The sequence below is a fragment of the Apteryx rowi genome, unplaced genomic scaffold (genome assembly GCF_003343035.1).
Source record: "Apteryx rowi isolate R43461 unplaced genomic scaffold, aptRow1 scaffold_40, whole genome shotgun sequence".
Taxonomy (NCBI): domain Eukaryota; kingdom Metazoa; phylum Chordata; class Aves; order Apterygiformes; family Apterygidae; genus Apteryx; species Apteryx rowi.
In genome coordinates this window covers 1,606,376-1,624,763 of record NW_020450530.1, presented here as the reverse complement: position 1 = coordinate 1,624,763, position 18,388 = coordinate 1,606,376, and the positions used below count along the sequence as shown (strand labels likewise).

Here is an 18,388-nt window from a genome sequence, read left to right as displayed (position 1 = left end):
GCTGCGAGTGTCCTCGGGTCACTGGACTGCTGCCTCCAGCTTGCTTCAACGGAGGCATGAAAAGAATGAGGGACCTCCAGGTCTGCAGTGATTTGTAAGCTGAAACTGGTCCCACCCAGCTCAGCGGTCCATTTCTGCTCCGAAATGAGCTCTGGACTCTGCTCCAAGCCTCTAAGTGGATTGCCTGGTGGCCAGCCTGGCTCTCCAGTGGTTGAAAAGCTGAAGGGGGTTAGAAGTGGGGGTGGGTAGGGAGCTAGAGGATGCGACATTCGGAGGCTGTGTGCACCCAGACTAGCTGGTTTCACTGAACTCATCACTGAAATCACTTCTTGCGGTGCCTCTGTTTTAATTCTCCCTGAATCAGCCCTCTCCCGTGAGTGAAACAATCTTGCCTGCAGATTGAGGGGGGTGGGAGGGATTTGAACATTAATCTGCTGTAGATTATACATCCGCCTCCCTCTCTCTCCCCCCTTCTCACTCTCTCTCTCCCTCTCTCCCTCTCTTTCTGTCTGTTTCTCTCCCCTCCCTCTCCTTCCTGCTTCATCTCTTCAAGAAAGTGAACATAAAGTAAAAACACGGAGAGAGAGAGGCAGAGAGAGAAAAAGCTCCCTGAAGAGGGAAGCCCCAGCAGCCAGTAGCTGTTTGGATTTGCCTGGCACTGCCTTTCTTGCTTTGCTCCCAAGGAATACCTTTAATGGGATCAATTGCTTCAGTTCCTTTATAACCAAGTCCACCGGAAAGGCAGACTCTACATATTATGGGCAACTGTGTGAAGTCTCCACTGAGAAACCTCTCAAAAAAGGTATGTTCCCTGAATTGAAGTGCACTGTGCAGTTCCTGCCCTGCTTCTTGGGATGGGTGACGTTGTGGGCAGAGGGGAAAGGGAGGTGGGAGAAACGCGGAGGAGTGTACGAAGGGTTCAGCTCTCTTCACCGGTCTTTTTTGTAAGAGCTGCTCAAGCAAGTGCAGCCATCAGAGCCCGGGATGCCGAGTGCCACGACGTGCGTGTAAATATACGTGTGGGTCTGCATGCGCAGGAGTCGGCGTGTCTGTCCTCTGTGTGTGTGTGTGTGTGTGTGTGTGTGTGTGCAGCTCTCCGCTGTGTACGTGCAAGTTTGTGCTTGGCTATGTACGTAATACGCTGGAACACATTTTTGTACTGGCATCTGAATGTATGTGTGTACATGTGAGTTTGCGTATGTGCGTGCATGTGCTTAAAACGAGTGTCAGCATGAGTCTAGTCTGCATGTCATTTCTGCAGGGACATGTGCTCATGTGCTTGTGACTGCGCGTGTGTGTTCACATGTATTCCTGTTGGTGCGTGCAAGAATATGCACATTTAAATGACCATATCTGAAGTATATGTGTGTCCATAGCTGTTTATGTCTCTACACACGCATTCAGAGGTGCGTGCACATATGGGGGAATTTGTGTGGGTCACACACGTGTGCACGGTTGTATGGCTGTGTCTGTGTGTGTATACTTGCTAGTATGTGTCCTCACATAAGTATGTATGTAGGCATACACGTGTTCCTCTGCATACCGGTAGTGGGGCATGCACCCGTCTAGTTTTGTTTGTGTGTACTTGGTTACAGAAGCACGCTTTTCTGTTTGTCCATGCCTCTTTGTGAGTGGACACACCGGGCCTTAACTGCGTGTTCATGTGTCACGTCACACGTCAGCATGGCCCAGGTGTGCACGTTTGGGCCCAGCTGCACTGCATGTCCAAGCTGCCATGTGTATCTGTTGGGCCTCAACCCACAGACTGCTCGGTGCTTAGATTTTAAAATAATCCCGGGATGAATTAGATCCAGGAGCTGCTCTGCTGTTAGGGGCTGGATTGAAATGGGAATAGTTTGCCCGGTGATACTCCTTGTCTGAGCAAGGAAGATTTTGCAGCACAATGAACCCATCAGCCAAACAGTTCTCACTTGGCAGTGCTGACAGTCTAATAACTCAGCAAAAAACTGTTCGCTTCACTCCTTGTAAGTGAAAAGGTTGTGCTAAGCATTGAAAGTACTGCAGTGAGGCACTGGCCCTGTGGTGACCTTGCCGGCAGGGAAATGCCACTGCCGTCAGGGTGCTCCACGGAGGAGACCTTGCCACAGGGAAAAGCCCTTCTGGGAGGAGCTCTTGGGGAGGGTGCTCCCTGGCAGGGAGTCCCTTCTGGCTGGGATTTGCCTCTTCCACACGGAAACTTGGCCTGCCCCTTGCCTCAGCTGTATAAACATGGCCAGAAATGGCAGTGGGCAGCCGCAGAGCAGCCGGGATACGCAAGGAGAGGTGCCTCGCCAAGCAGTTAGGCAGTGCTGGGACTGCTCCTTAGCACAGGGTGACCTTGGGGAGAGGCAGAAGTAGTTGAGGTTTACCCAAACGTTGCACGTCTGCAAACCCCRAGCTGGCTACTTGTAGGTTGCCCCTAACTTGCAAAAAGTGGATTCAGGGTCTTATAGACTCTGTGTGATCGGTCTTTTATTCACTTATGCTTTCATTCCTAAGAGCTGCTTGGAATAATGCACTTTGTGCCTAGTTGCAAGGCCTGGGATGGCAGGACTAAAGGGAGAAGGCTCTGAAGCTGAATTAGAGAATTTCCCGGGCTTCACCCCAGCTAGCCGTGAATTAAGGCCTCGGGGACTAATCCTGAGTGGTCCTGGGGTTCTTTCGTTCTTTTGATTCCAACACACATGGTTACACTGGATGCTTCACAGAACCACTCATACATTGGACAACTTCCTTTGGCTGTTTTGTGATCCTGGTGTTTTTTTCTCAGATTTTAACATGGGCAAACTGAGAGGGAACTCAGTGAGGAAGATGAGGAGCTGGGCCCTGGGTGGCACTAAGTTTTATTGGGAAGAAGCAATCATTCTCTTCCTGTTACTCCTTCCTGTCYTCACCTTACCCCCACTTCAGTAAAGCTCCTTTGAGCATTCATGTCCTCGGACTGAAGAGCTGCCTACGCTGGGGTGCTGTTAAGCCAGAACTACCAGGCACAACTTTCTTATTGCTTATGATCTCCACCATGTGTTTCTCCCCAGCAAGTGGAAACAGAGACTTCAGATGATTAGCAGATCGGCTGAGGAATGTGAAGGCCTCTCGCATTTGATATCCATTCTTGGGGGAAGGTTGGATTCTTCTGTGATGGAGGGGCATTACCTGCTTATATTTTTCTTGTGTTTTGGTGAAATGGTGGAGGAAAAGAGGCAAAAAAAAAAAAAAAAGAAGCAGTGAAAGGTCTTCTTACTCCCAGACACTCTCCTTAGCAGCTTCTTAACCACACTGCCAAGTAGCATTTACTATTTTGAAGGCAGCAAAAAAATCAAATTCTCTGTATAGGGGAAGGTATTATAGCACAAACTGGAGCGTAAGTGGTAGCTAGACAGAGGAGGAGCTCTGGGCAGTGTGTGTGTGAAAGCTGCTCTTGGGTAACCGAGTTTGATCTCTCGAATACATGATCTCAGCCAGAAAGTTCAGAATCGCCTCCAGGCACCGGCTCGCTCGGTCTGGGACTGATCGGCACCTGCGTTCCTCGCCTGTTCGGATGATAGCGCTCAGGCTTCATCCCACCACGTCCGTTGCTGGCAGCTTCCCTTTCCACAGCGTGCCCGAGCGGCGGCAGCAAGCCGCGGCGCCTCTCCTGCGAGGGGCTCCCCCGCAGGGACGAGAGGGCCTCTCTGGGCAGGGAGCCCCCGACAGGTCGTGCTCAGCCGGGCCCTCGGCACTTCGGCGGCTTGCATGGCCGAGCTGTTCTGCTGCTCCTGGCAACTGTTTCATCAAATTGGCCATCTCTATCCATGCCGGAAAGTAATGGGCTGACCTTTCCTGGGCACGGCTCTGTGGCTTGGTAATAACTCTTTTGACTGCAAGGGTCAGAAAGCAAGGATTAGTTATAGGCTAGCGGCCTTCCGTCTTTCGCTGGCTTCAGTGGAATTATGCTCCGGACTGATGTGGGCTATTTTAAGTGATTCATACTATTTGGTATATTAAACTGAAAAAATGCACCAGGGAATAAAGCTGATAATTTTGAAAATGTATTGCATGATGTCATGAARCTATGTGGTTCAACACAGATGCCATGACATTTAGCTGAGCTAGTGATATGCCATTTGCGGACTGATGCTCATCTTTCACGTTTTGAAGGACAAGCGTCCTATGTGATACATTTAATCAGCGACAGATTTCCTCCTCATCYGTGGTTGCAACGAAGCTGCTTCTCTGCTTCCTCGTTTTCTTTCTCCATGGCTCGCTTTCTGAGTTGTTTTTGTTTTGATGCCCGCTATTCACATGACAGTATACATGAGCGGTTTGGTGTRAGACTGTGTATAAAAATGTGAACTACAAACCATGTGTGCAATATCATAGCGCATGGCAGACAGCAAATAGATACAATGGGTTTGGACAAGTGTGTGTGGGGCAGGGGGGAGCTGGTCTTTTAGCCTGAAACAGAAAGGAAGCCCTGGAGGCAAGGGTTAATAGCGAGAGAGCATGGCTATTGACAGAGCTCCGCTGAGCACCCACCCCGGGGCACCGTCTGTGAAAGCAGAACTCGGTCCTGAAGCAGGAATCTGATGCATGATTAATGTTTATTCTATAAAACCAAGGGTCCTGTGGGTTGTGCTGGCTTTTTATAGCTGCATGGGAATATCAGGATAAGACTTTTCTTGCAGAGCCAGGGAAATGCATTTCTATAAAAGGAAAGCAGCGGCTCCTTATAAAATCCAGCGCTGGGTTCTATTCTGGAGCCTGAGCTTAGGAGGACGTGTGCACTTAGGAAAACGGTCTGCAGAAATGCAGACGGACAAAATTGTTGTGCCTGTGACYGATCTTGACTTTGGGACTGTAAATGCAGTAGCTGACTGAGACCCCGAGGGTGTCACTAATTAGAAGTGGAATGGGGAGCGCGAGACTGCAGCGGGCAACACCACCAGTCCTGTAAAGGGCCTTCTCCTAATATTATAAAGCATGCGAGGCTGTGTTGCTGCAATGTGGCGTGGAGCCTAACTCCGTGTCTGCGTGCAGGCTCTGCCGCCTGGTCTGGGGAGGCCCTGGCAGAGGCGGCTCTGCYAGCGGCTTTGCCTGCGCGCACGCCGGCACACGCGCGGTGCTGCCGGGGCGTGCTCGTCCTTTGCAGCTCCCGCCAGGAGTCATTAGCTCCGGCGCTTAGAGCGGGAGCGTGGCCCTTTGGGCTGCTCTGGATAGATGTGCGCAGCAGCGAGAGGCTGATGGCATTTCAAAGTGAAATTCTCCCGGTTGGCTGTACTTTCATCAGCCTTTGAAAGTGAACTCCTTGACTTACTGCTCCTGTACGAATYGCAGCGGATCGGTGGGGGGGACGCAGTGCGGACGAGATGAAGGAAGCGTAGCAATAACGACTCCGCGAGGCGGTGCAGTAAAACTTCAGAGGAAAGGCTGGGCGAGACGGGGAGGTAACGTCCTCTGTTGTGTTGTTTGCTTGCTGCTGGTTGGCTGGGAAGATCCGCCATGAGGAGAAGACGTGCTATAAGGCTGTCCAGACGAGCGAAGAGGGGCCGTCGGCCTGCGAGTACCAGGGTCCGCTCATGGTGCTGGCCCAGAACTGCGCCGTCATGCACAACCTGCTGGGGCCGGCCTGCATCTTCCTGCGCAAGGGCTTCGCAGAGAACAGGCAGCCTGTACGTAAGTTACCCCAGCCGGGCGAGACACGCACGGAGCCGTGCGGACGCGGGCCGGGGACGCGGAGCCGCCCGCGTGCGCCACGGGCACGCTGCTCGCTGACCCACGGCCCCGCGTCTCAAGCATCCCGGCTGCGGCTCCGAGTGCAAACGCAGTCACAGGCAAATGTCGAGGCTGCAGGATGTGCTGAGATAGCCCTGTGCCCAAACACGGAGCCAGGAGGCTTCTAGAAACGCAGCTGTGGAAGACAGATCCGTGCCTGCTCAAGCAGGCGTAATCATATGGCCCGGGAGGAGTCCAGTATTCAAAGCTGTTATTCCAGCAAGACATCCACATCTCATTCCCWGAGGCTCAGATTAGCATTTAGGGTCTAAATAGCCACTTAAATGCAAATCAGGCATCCATATTGAGAACGAGCTGTCCCACAGAGATGCCCATATTTGATATCGGTCCTATCAGCTCACAGTGAGCACACTAATGCAAGCAGAAATGAGGATACCTCTGCCTCCTCACAGATGCCCAGACACATTCTCTTAYGCACTTTCATACACAGCCTGATGCGGGTGCAGTGATCCCAGCCAAATAAACCAAAGACCATCAGTCTGTCCTCGTATTTGCAAATAGTACCAGACTACCAAATGCTATAACCCATACGCACACAGAAAAAGAGCAAAACCACATCCATCCATTCAGTCACATCTATTTGTAACTACCTGTTCATATGTATCTAATGTATATATAGAAAAAATAAGAATATATTTGTAGGTAAATTCAAATGGACACACCTGACCATGTTGAATATACAAAAATGTGCACCCCAATGTTGTACATTTACAAGACATAAAAGATATTTTTGAACATTCCATTCCTACATTAACATGAATTTAAAGACATACTCAAAGAAACCATGTATTAACACACTTTCTATGTACACGTATGAGTGAATATGTGTATTGTCATATATTCATCTGGTGCATTCCATGTTCTTCTGGTAAAACAAAGTTCACCCCAATTACCTGAGAGTCAGAGCTTGTTTGCCTCTGTAAGAAATCTCAGCCTTACACACTYGTACACTGATATAGTTATCTACAGCTGTAGGAGACACCTAGATCTTTAGCTCTAAAACCTCATCTTCAGCCAAAGACCCCCAAAAGCATTGCTGTTAGTCACTATTCATCAAAGAGCTTTTGTTCCTCCCAACCTTCAGCCACTAAGCGATCACATATCCTTGGGCCAGTTCGTTGACACACACAATATACTGTGCTTGCACAGGCACCCTCCCTGACCTCAGCATGCTCAAAGCCACCCGCCGCAGGAGAAACGTCCAGCTGCCCCGTGGGCGATCCTGCCTGTCTGGGCCCTGGAAACCCATAGCGTCCTAAGAAGTTTCCAAAATAGGATTAGTCATGTCTCTAACGACCCTGCTGTAGAATAAGTGCATCTGATAAAAAGCTTTACTCTGACTGACTCTCTAGACCAGCAGGATTTATTGTGCGTAGAACAGAAAGAAATGAGAGCAAAATCATTACCTATAATGAACTCTCAGAGGATCACCTCTGCTCATTTCTAGGATCTATCTCTTTGAACAGGTTTATTCCTCTTTCCATATGTTCTTCTCCAAAAGCTTTAAAGTGATCCAGCCCATTTCTTCCCAAGCAGGTGATTTTCCTCCTTTAGCATTTTAAGGAATCGTCTTTCCAGTTTAAACCAGAAAACCTCTTCATGACGTTAGTTATCGCTTGAGTCAGATTTTTGGAGGGACGTAAGCCCTCCCCCTCCTTTTGCATTTGCAGTCTGCGGCTCTCTGATGCTAAAATCTGCATGTGCAAAGATATGCTCAGAGCGCTGCGAACGCAAATGCCTCGGTGTGCAAAATTAGAGCGGGTGCTGAAGCCCTCATTTCCAACACGTCAGTGATGCCGGGAGCAGAGCGGTCGGCAGTGAGCGAGCAGGGAACGGTCCTGTGCCGGCAGTGCCGGGGGAAGGCCTGGGTCCTCTGGACGCCCACACCAGGCAGCAGCCACGGGGTGAGTCAGGGTGCCCTTGGTACCGCGGCAGCGACAGCGGCCCCACCGCGTCTCCCGCAGCGCCGCGCTGGCCCTCGGTGCGCGGCAGCGGCTCCGGGGCTGATGTTTGCCACCTCTTTGGAAAGAGGTGTGCGAGGTGGTGGTGCCGATCACGTGTCTTTTTAATCTGTTATGTTATCAAGGGCAGTAAGAGCTCCTGCGTCCAGTCTGGAGGGTCTCATCTGTTTTATTACTCGCTGTTGATGAAAGCAGAACAAATGGGATGACATGTTTGAAAATACCAGGTCTGTGAAGGATGAAACGGCAGGGCCAGCGCTCTCTGACGGTTCATCCAGCACAGAGACGCCTCTGGGAAGGTTATGAGTAGCAAGCCGATCACTCCTCTGGCACAGCCCACTTTTGCACAGACACGAGCCAGTGTGTGTCCTAGTTTGCAACGCGCTCTGAGCAGCCGCCATCAGAGTTTCCAGAGGAGCCTGTGGTTAAATAGCAAAGGATCATCCTTCTCAAACTGATCAGGGCACTGCCTCCGGGGACGTGCAGTGAGACTGCAGGACACCTGGAAAGCAAGGAGATGCTCCCCACGGTTGAGGGGAAGAGCCAAGAGTCAGACGACAAAAGAGATTGTGTTTCTGTTTCCAAATTCTCAGATGTTTTGGATTTGCCTGGGAGCTGTGAGAGGAATTAGGAAGGGCGTTTAAACCAGAACGCAGCGCATTTCCATGCTCATCTCTTCTTCTTGGTGCAGTGTCGGAATTTTCCTATACTCGTTCATATCCTCCCCCTTCTTCCAAGAAATTCAGATTGGATGTTTGAAGTTGCAGTGTTTCCTGAACATGGTGAATCCTTGTCCTGTTTTGTTTGTAGACRACCTTGATGTATATGTTGTGTCTCTGCCTTCACGCCTGGTTTCAAAATGCTCGTATGTGGAATTGAGGCTGGGAGGAAGGGGAAAGTTCCTGCCTTTTTGGGGGACTGACTATAGGAAATGACACTGGCATGTTGGCTGTGAGAGAGCTTGTGGCTGTCCCTGTCCTGCCAGCGGGGATCCATGTAGACAGTGGCAGAGACCTGCTGGTCACAGGGGCAGCTTCCAGCTGGTTGGACCTGGACGTCTCCGGTGGAGCTGCCATAGGGAACACAGCTGGAGCTGGAGAACAGCTCCATGCTGCTGTAGGGCCATCCGGGGCTGCCGCTGGGGAGTGCCATAGGAGCCCACGGAGATGCTCATAGATGCCCTCTCATCCATCAGGTGGGGAGGCCACACAGGCAGCCCAKGCTGGCCCAGGTCTCTTCTGCTTGTTGGGGAGCGCCCATCGTCCCCCTGCCCAGCAGACAAGGTGGAGAGGGGCTTCCACAGAGACGTATGCAGGCTAACACCCTCCCTCCTGGGGAGGAGAGCTGGGAAGCCTCGCCAGGTAGATGGTATTAAACATGTCATCACCTTCTTGTTTCTTCTCTCACTTTCTGGCTTGTCCCAGAACTGTATGCACCAACAAGTGCTATTCTGACACCACGTTCCTGGCAAGCAAATGGCTTTAACATGGTCTGTTCTCTCATTGCAGGATAGAGAACTGCGTCCCGAAGAAATTGAAGGTAAAACTTGTCGCTCCTTCTGTGTCACCTTTCTCCCTGCCCAGTGAAAACCTACTGGCCGGCCATTCCAGGTTGGCCCCCAAGGGGTAAAATAATTTGGGGCAATTCAAGGGAGGTGATTCCTGGACTCTGGCAACCCCAGCAGAAGGAATAATGTGAAAAACTGCAAGACTGCTGACGGTGGGGGGAATTTACATCCATTCCGGCTTCTTCAAGGTGGGGGGATAAGTGAGGTAATAAGTAGAGTACAATAGTGGGGCTCCAGGGAAGCCGTCTTACCTGCTGACCCCTGCAGTGAGGGCTATAGAGTATAGTGYGGTGGTGAGAGTTGGGAAAACTTATTCATTACAGTTTCTTCAGGGAGTGCAGTTTAGGAAAGCTCAAGTTTTTGACAGCTCAAAGCCTCTGCTGTTTGAGCAAGCTTTGCTGTAAGGAATGGGTCAGCAGTGCTGCTGACAGATGAGCTTAAAATTGCTGCAGTCCTTGCCTCTTCTCGGGGAGATCTGCTGGGAAAATATGCACTATCTTAGAGAACCTGGCCTCATAAAGTGCTGCTGACTCTTGGGAGGTTTCTTGGAAAAGGTATTTCAAGCTGTCACTGACAATGTTGCTCTTTCTGGATCCACTCCCACAGAATTAAGAGAAGCCTTTAAGGAGTTTGATAAAGACAAGGATGGGTTTATTAACTGCAGGGACCTGGGGAACTGCATGCGAACCATGGGCTACATGCCTACGGAGATGGAGCTCATAGAGCTCTCCCAGCAGATCAACATGAACCGTGAGTAGCGTCGCCCAGCCGCACCTCCCTGTTTCTGCTGTGCTCTGCATCGCTGTTTCGAGCTCTCTTGGTCTCCTGCTCTCTCTGTTCCTTTGGTTTCTTTTTCCCTCTTTTTTGGTTCTCTGTTTAGCTCCCTATCCATCTTCTCTCCTGTTCCTTTGTGGTCCCTAGCCTTTGTTTCCTGCTTGTCAGACTAAGGGGTGTGTGGACTGTGCTCTGTGGGAACGGTGTGTGGAAGGGCTGTCCTGTCCCCCTGTGTTTATGCTGGCAGGTGTAAAACTGCCCTTGATGTGGGCAGTTAAGACACGGGAGCACAGGCGGAGGGGAGCCTGTGCCAGCAGTGTCCGGCGGGAGCTACTGCTGGGGAAAGGAAAAATGTGGCAAACATGTCTGTAATCCACTGTAACTATGTCTGTGCCCCTTGTCTTTTACCACCATTTATTGTCACCACTTATCTGTGGCAGTGCAGGATATTACCTGCAGCCGGGTGGGAAAAGAGATATTTACTGCATGTTATTTCTGACATGCTGATGTAGAAAGGACAAGTTATCTGGTCAAGGGAAGTAGATGTGACATACACAACCAGTCACACATAAAAATGGCTGATAACCCTGGTGCCCGGGCTATCATTAGACAAGCAGTTAGGAATTTGAGTGTCATTGCTAACTTACAGATAGGAGACAAACAAGCAAAAGATAAACATGATGAATGAACAGTTGGATAAACATTAGTCACTGGAGCAAGGCTCCACCTCTGCCGCAGGGCACTCCCGGGCTGTGCGGGAACCTCAGCTCCCTTTGGCACAAGTTCAGCAGAGGACTGCTCTGGGGTCAGGTCTCTAATACCCGGTCTGCGATGCCGTAGGGCATGACAGTCCCCGGCAGCCTCGGATGGCACAGCTTGGGCTCATTCTGCCGAGCCCCCAATCCAGCAAATGCAAAGACATACCTCTGCTTTTCCTGCCACTATCCTGCACCTTCTCTGCTTTGCCTCCTGGAGAGCCAAGCTCTCTCCGGCAGCATGTGGCTGCCTCCGTGCAAGGGGCACACAGAGGTGCGAGCCTGCGTGCTGGCCTTGGCTAACGTGTGGAGTTCTTACATGCGATCTTTCCTCTTTTCCCAAGTGGGTGGCCACGTGGATTTTGAAGATTTTGTTGAGCTGATGGGACCAAAGCTTCTGGCAGAAACCGCAGACATGATTGGTGTAAAAGAGCTCCGCGATGCCTTCAGAGAGGTGAGTGCTCTGTGCCGCGTGCCCCTCAGAGAGGTGAGCAAGAGACAGGGAAGAGAGGAGACCCACTGGGGAAGAGAAGAGGAGAAGGAGAGAGCAGCATAGCGGAAGACTGAGAAAAAGCCAAGCCAGGCATGAAACAAGGCAGGAACAGAGAAAGTCACTGAGATAAGAGAAGGCAAGGAAGAGGAAAGCTGGTGCAGACACAGTGGTAATGAGAGGTTTCTGAGAAGGAAAGATAGGCTAGATCCAGACCAAAAGAGGCCTGAAGGAGGAAAAGGAGGGACACAGAAGGAAAACAGGGCACTCAAGAGCAGGACAATACAGGATCCAACCCAGAGCAAGTTCCATTCCCATTAACCCTATTTCCCTGCTGGTATTTTTCACATACTTGCAGTTTGACACCAATGGTGATGGGGAGATCAGCACCAGCGAGCTGCGGGAGGCCATGAAGAAGCTTCTAGGGCAGCAGGTGGGCCATCGGGATATCGAAGAGATCATCCGGGACGTAGATCTGAACGGAGATGGGCGTGTCGATTTTGAAGGTGAGAAGGGATGAATGCTCCCTGTCCATCTGCTCTAGCGTGAGTCAGAGTTTCAGCTCAGAGGCTGAAGAGGAAGAGAAAATTTGCTTGTTCTGGGCCCAGATATCTGAGGTATGGGGAAACGAATAAACAAGAAATGTTTTTTTCCTCATCAGCTGAAGAAACTGGAGAACATTGGCTCACATAGGAAATTTCTCATCTGAAGTGCTCATTTGTATGTCTTGTCTTGCTGCATTTCGGTTTCAATCAGGTCTCCTTAACTCCAGTGCGATAAGATATATCTATTCCCTGCCACACAGAAGCAGCTTTTGGTGCGCACATGCAGTGCCAGCCTTCTCTTTATGGGGCATTTTTCTTTCCATTAAATCTATTGCAAGAGCTGTGAGGAGGCTGGGTTGGTTTGGAGAATGCATTACACCTACCATTTCCTCTGGGTCACTTTTTTTAATCTGGGTTTATAGAGAATTTGTTTCTGTATCTTTATGTCAGAAGATAGTCACATGCCAGACTTGCTCACTGGCACTGCAGATATCTGATCTAGGAGTGTCATGTTGAATGCTACAGGAATTCATTTCTTCTCACATTTTCCATGCCAGAAAGAACTGGAAAAACTAAGAGTGTTTAGGCTACTAACCTAACCATTAGCCATGGTGGGAGCAATGTTAATAGAGCTCAGAGTAGGGTTCAGGGTCCCTGGCAAGGGAAGCGTTGGTATCAGACTGCTGAACGGACGTAGCAGCCGGAAGGTGCGAGAGTAGCAGGCTGCTTCTGTTTTCCTAGTGCAAGTCCAGGCATCCTTTGGGAGTAAGGGTGAAGCACAGGAACTTCAGAATTAAAATAAAATGGACTTGGCTTTTTTTTGGCTCAGAGACATTCCTGAGTCTCCAACATGACAGAGTCTCAGTCCTCAGGATTACCGAGCTTCCTAGGACTTTGAAATGAGAAAAAACTACAAACGTCTCCTTAGGAAATATCTGGTAGCTGCTGTTCTAATGCACTGGCTGATTACATGACACTAGCTAGCTCTCCTTGTTTCCCACAGCTAAATTATGTTAGACAGCTAAAATACATGAAATGCTATCCCAGTATCATTTTCTCTGTGAGTTACTGCTTTAGTTGTCAGAGGACAGCTCCATCAATGGAAAGGAAGAAGTCAAGGGAGTAATTTCCACTGCCCTCCTCTTTGTGGAGTTATTAATTCCTGGGCAATTTAAGTGCAAAATGAAAACGCATTTAGATTCGATGGCATTTACACTCAATTTGAACAAGTGTAATTGACTTCACAAGCTGCAGGGTAGTGAAGAAATATATCCAGGACATCCTTACAGCTAACCTGTCTCTTCAAGACCAGTGCCCATCAAAGTGAACTTTTCTCTGCAGAAAATCTAGCACCCCCCAAAACTCTAGTGATTTCTCAAACTGGTGTTTCTTTGAAATGGCAAGTTTACTCAGAAATTAGACCATGCCACCGAGATTATAAATCAGCGTGCCCTGAAATTACAGTGCAGTGAAGGGAGGCAACTCTTGCCGTAGCATCTCCCAAGGAGTTTTTGTGCAAACAAGACTGCACGCTGCCTGGGAAGGAGTCCCAGGGAACGAATTGTCCTGGCTAGCGGGATCATATCACCGTGTATAGCCCCGGAACTAAAGCCCATTTTGCATGAACTCTCCAGGGCCAGCCGCGGAGCGGCACAGACCTGCCAACAGGGTGCGGGGGCTTTCGGTTTCCCCTGGCTCCACACTGTCTCCAGGGAATGAGAGCTGGGTTGGGGACCCTGGCTGCCTTCTGCTTCAGCCTGTCCTTTCACGTTCTTTGCAGAGTTTGTTCGCATGATGTCCCGTTGAAGGTTATTCTCAGCTAAAGAAGAATCAGCACCTTAGAGAGGGCAGAAGAGGACCTAGATGGAGCATCTAGCCCCGATGTTCCCATGTGAAGGTTTATCGGCTGGCTGCGTTTGGGACATTGCGAGACGACCTGCTGCTCCTCCCTCACGGTGGTCCCCATGCCCCTCCACCCTTTCACACTGTGAAAGACTTGCAACTTCCTGCAACTGGAACCATTACTCGGAGAACATGACTGCAGGAAACTGCAGAGCCAGGACTTGCCATGATGCTTTCATGGGATATTTGCAACTTTAGACTCCTCCTCCCCAGCTTTTATTCTCCCACCAGCTGCTGCAAAGCAAGAGCAGGAGAGCTCCTCTTGGCTTGGTGGATGAGAGCAAAGCCATCGGGACTGGTGGCAGCCTCAGGGCGTGCTCTGCACTTCTTGGTTTCCCTTGGTGAACCGTGTCCGTGTTTGCTGTCTGTGTGTGTGTGCGTGTGTGTCTATCTGTGTGGAATTATTTGTGCTTCCCCGGCACATATTTGCATCTCCTGTGGTTATGTTTACCAAGAGTAAATTCAAATACATGTCTTGTGGGGGGAAAGCGATAAATATGCACGCTGAAATGATGTGGAGCCTGGACGTCTCTGTGAGAGGCGGTGGCTGGGCTGGGGGAGAAGGGCTGTGGCAGATGCACACGCAGGCGCCTGCACCGTCTCCAGAGGGGAGTCCGTGCACTGGGAAGGGGAGACACTGCCGGTCAAAGCCCACGGCAGAGCGCTCCCTCCCTCCCGCTGTCCCCGTGGCCAAGGGGCCGGGAGACGCCTCGCGGGGGCAGCAAGGACGGTCCCTGCTCCTCGGCCCCGGCTTGCGGACGAAGGGGCGTGCGAGGGGCGAGGAGTGATGGGGGAAGAGCTGGGGGGCTGGGGGCCGCGGCAGGCGGCAGTAGCCAGCTTCCCGGTTTTGGACCACTTCAATGGGGCCGGGCTGAGGAACTGAACGGGGACACGGCCAGCGCTGGGGAGGCTGGCTGGGTGCCCCGTGGCCTCATGTTTGGGATGTGGCAGAGCCCCCCTGTCCGGCTTGTTCGCGCTCACAGCTGCAGTATGTGACGGCAGCGGCAGCCACAGCCTGCTGCCTCCTGCCCCGTCAGGTGCTCGCCCTGCCTCTGCCCCTGCCCCTGCCCCGGGCGCTGCCGACCTCCCGCTCCCTTCCCCTACCCTGGAGACCTGCCAGTCCCCTTTTCCCCGCGGAGGCTCCGTCACTAGTCACCAAGCCTCGTTTCTGCTTGGCTTCAAAGAGCATCGCCATTGCTACGGGTTTCTCAGCGTACCGGGGAGCTGTTTCCCTCTCGGCTGCCCCCTCCGCAGGCCGGCAGCTGACGGGCCACGAGGCCCCTGTTCCTCTGTCGCATCCCTCTCGCTTCCCGGTTCCCTCTCAAATTCTCAGGTTCCAGCAACCCGTCTGTCCCAAAGGAGGATTTTCTCCTCTGCTTTCCCGTTGCTGTGCCAACCAGCATAGCTGCAGCGATGACTGCAATCCCAGCCACGGAAAACCTGTGTTTGTCCCCATGTGTGCGTGTGTAACAGGGCTCGCACAGGCATGTGTGCTGGGGAAGGCTCGTGCCTGTGCGCGCCTAAACGGGAGTGCAGGTAGGTCCCTGGGAGTGGAGTGATGAAGTTTGTTCCGAGTCGGTGTACGCAAACTCCGTGTGGGGACCAATGTAGCCGGTCTCGTCTTAGAAACGTGGGTGTGAGCACAGAAACTGGAAAATGGGTATTTGCGGATCTGCATATTTGCTCGTACAGCAGCTGTACAGAGGCGAGGAGAAGAGGGTGATAAACCGACGAGTCCAGAGCCCCGGTAAGCTCTGTGTGTCCTTAGGCTCGTGCTCGGGAGGGAGCTGCACCCGCACAAGTGGCATCTGCCTGCAGCAGGGAGTGTTTGCATGCACATGACCTTTGCTCACTGCGGAGCTGGCCGAGGAAGAAGGCTGCGTGCGCTGAGCGCGGGCTGCCTGCGCTGCCTGCCCGCGGGAGCGGGGAGCGGGGAGCGGGGCCGAGCCGGGGGGACAGGCACCGTGCCCACCTCTGCCGGGCTGCTCCCCACTCCTGCACTGAGCAGCCGCGTCCTCCAGCAGCAGACGGCAGGACGTTGTCTTGATTTATTTAGAAACACGAACCCGTTTCTGGAGGCTGCACAGAGCCGCACCGCACAGGATCCCCCACGGCGCAGTGGCGCAGCGGCCAGGGCTGCTCTCCGCTGGTTTCAGCTGCTGGGGTTACGTGTGCTAACCCAAAGCTGCCGAAATACGGGAGCGTGCAGGGGGTGGCCGGGGGTTCCCTGTGCTCGTTAGAGATGTAGGGAGCGGGAATCCCTGACCGCTGCCGTTGTCCCTGCGCCGGGTGGGGGAGCGTGGACCGTGGCAGCGCTGGGTTTAGCTCCCCAGCAAACGTGGGGTCGCTGGTGCTAGGGGACGGGCGGGCGCGGGACACCTCTGTGCCGTCGCGGAAGGGGTCCCGGAGCCACAGCTGCTCCGAGCGGAGCTGGGCCGCTGCCAGATGACCTGTAGCTCCTTCCCGCCCGGTCACGCCATGATACAGTGAACAGGTCAGGCAGGGCAGGTCTCCAAGCATTAATTTTTTTGCTCCAGCAGAAGCTCTTTTCTGCAAGCCTGGTTTTATTTGCATAACACAACCCCAAATAATCCCAGGGAGTTTTGCTATTTTCTTGCACAGGCGGGGTCGGAGATTAAAGCTCGAGTTTAATAATCTAACTCCAGAGATAATCCCTTTGCTCTCATCTCCAAACCAGCAGCCGGAGGTTTCCACGCAGCGGGGCAGAGCGCCCGAGCCTCGCACCCCACGGGGGCCGGGATCGGCCCCGGCAGCGGATCCGGCCCTCGCCGACTGCCCCTGCCGCAGCCACCGGGGTCTGCTTCCGACCCACAGGATAACCTGCGTCCTGGCCCCTCTTGCCGGCCGGAGGCGGCTAACACCCAGCATGCTGTGCCCCGCAGCACGCGGGGACGATCGGGGTTGGAGACCAGGCAGGACTGAGCCACGAGTGAAAGTCACCTCAGCGCGGCTCCCGGGGCCGGGGAGCGATCGAGGGGTTCGAAGACGACACTGAGCCTTTCGCTTGCAGGTTAAACCTGGCCTGAATCAAGGCCTGGGTGGCTCAGTGGATTAGTAACAGGATACGGCGCCTGTGACGTCTGGGGACGAGCCGACATCATGGCCGGCGGTGACCGCGGGTAGCGACGCAGGGGCAGGGAGTTAACGGGAGTCGCTGCTGTTCCACGGGAGTCGCGCAGGACCCCCGGGACTCCTCGGCAGTGGGAGGGGGTGTCGAAGAAGTCCCTTTTTTAAGGGATGTGTGGCAAATCCTTCCCACCCTCATGCCTTGCCTGTCCCGGCAGCACCGGAGACGACCTGAAGCCCCTTGCGCAGAGCGACGGGGGCTTCGCGGCCTCTGCGGGGGCTCGGGGGGGCATCCGGGGGCTGGACCCACCGACTTCCCTGCTCGCAGCCCCTGCCCCGGCCAGCTCCTCCGCCACCCTGACCGGCCGGGGATTCGCACCGTCCCGCTTCTCGCTTCCCCTCCCAGACTACTGGCTCACAGCAGCGACTTGGCGACACACAAAGCGTTTAAGTGCTCGGAAGTTGCACTCCCGACCCAAGCGCATCACAGTTTAAGCTGAGAAAACACGAGAGATTAGGGAGGATCAGCTGTAATCAGCATAAATGAGCTGTAACGAGGCCTCCCTCAGCCTTGCCAGCTGCGTGGCATTGCTGCGGCCGCGGCTGCTTTCACTCCTTTGCTACCCGGACCTGGGGGAGATTCCTGACAGGTGACAAATGCCGCAGGGATGCTGGAGACCAGGCTGGATCCAGGCAGGGGATGCTATGCTGAGGCGATCTGCCAGGAAACAGCTGCAGGGTGGCTTAATCTGGAGAGGTGCCGAGCGTGTGCATTTGCCACTGGCTTCTCCGGACGCTCACGCGGTTTCCTGAGCCGTCCTCTGCACCTCTGCCTCTTGCAGCTGTGGCAGCAATGCCGGTGCGGGCATGTGGCAGTGCCACATTCGCATGGGCCGAGGCTATGCCATGAGCCGCAGCGCGACGGGGCCTGCTCCGACCTGGGCAGAGCGGCAGGAAAGCGCCCCGAGAGTCACTGCAGCCCCCCCGGTTCCTTCAGAGCTTTAACCCGAGACATTTCTCTTGCTGGTCTTGATTAGTCCTAACTGATCTAGGCAGCTGGCTGCCCCCTCCACAGCTCCCAAGCATCTTCTCTTCCTGGGGACGCAGAGCGGGTGAGCACAAGGCAATGCTTTATGAAAGAATCAAATTATTAAAAAAAGTCATTGCAACTTAGGAGCAGCGACTGCCGATGCACATAGTGACAGAAACGTGGACGCACGGCTTCGCCGGAGCCTGAAGCTCTGAGGAATGCTTAAAGCAGAGAGAAGGGCAAACACTGTGGCAAACGCTACTTTAACTGCTCCCCGCCACCCCGCTGCGTGAGGAACTCGTTTCACCCCTCTCCGCCGGTGACGTCTCGCTCCAGCCCCCAGGGATCCTGCCGCCGGCCTCTGGAAAAGAGCGGGACCTTGCACGCCCCTCGCATGCATAAAGCGCAGCACAGGGGGAAGAATCGCTAGCGATGTATTTAACCACTTTCCCGACCTTCCTCGTTAGCTGCTCCGCTTCCCAGCGCGCCGCCCCGGCCCTTCGCT

General features: G+C 53.1%; 1 protein-coding gene across 5 annotated transcripts; it reads left to right on the top strand.

Annotated features, from left to right (window-relative positions):
• The first annotated feature begins 516 nt into the window (after nt 1-516).
• CABP1 (calcium binding protein 1) lies at nt 517-14,279 on the top strand. 5 transcript variants are annotated; one of them, XM_026075062.1, is made up of 7 exons: nt 559-802; nt 5,472-5,648; nt 9,242-9,272; nt 9,907-10,050; nt 11,174-11,283; nt 11,678-11,825; nt 13,645-14,279. In XM_026075062.1, the coding sequence occupies exons 1-7, from the start codon at nt 758-760 to the stop codon at nt 13,668-13,670; spliced, it is 681 nt and encodes a 226-aa protein (XP_025930847.1). In that variant the 5' UTR covers nt 559-757; the 3' UTR covers nt 13,671-14,279. The 5 variants fall into 5 exon arrangements, with proteins under 5 accessions (XP_025930851.1, XP_025930847.1, XP_025930849.1 ...); XM_026075064.1 differs by having other exon boundaries at nt 5,472-5,652; XM_026075066.1 differs by lacking the exon at nt 5,472-5,648 and having other exon boundaries at nt 517-802.
• Nucleotides 14,280-18,388: the final 4,109 nt, after the last annotated feature.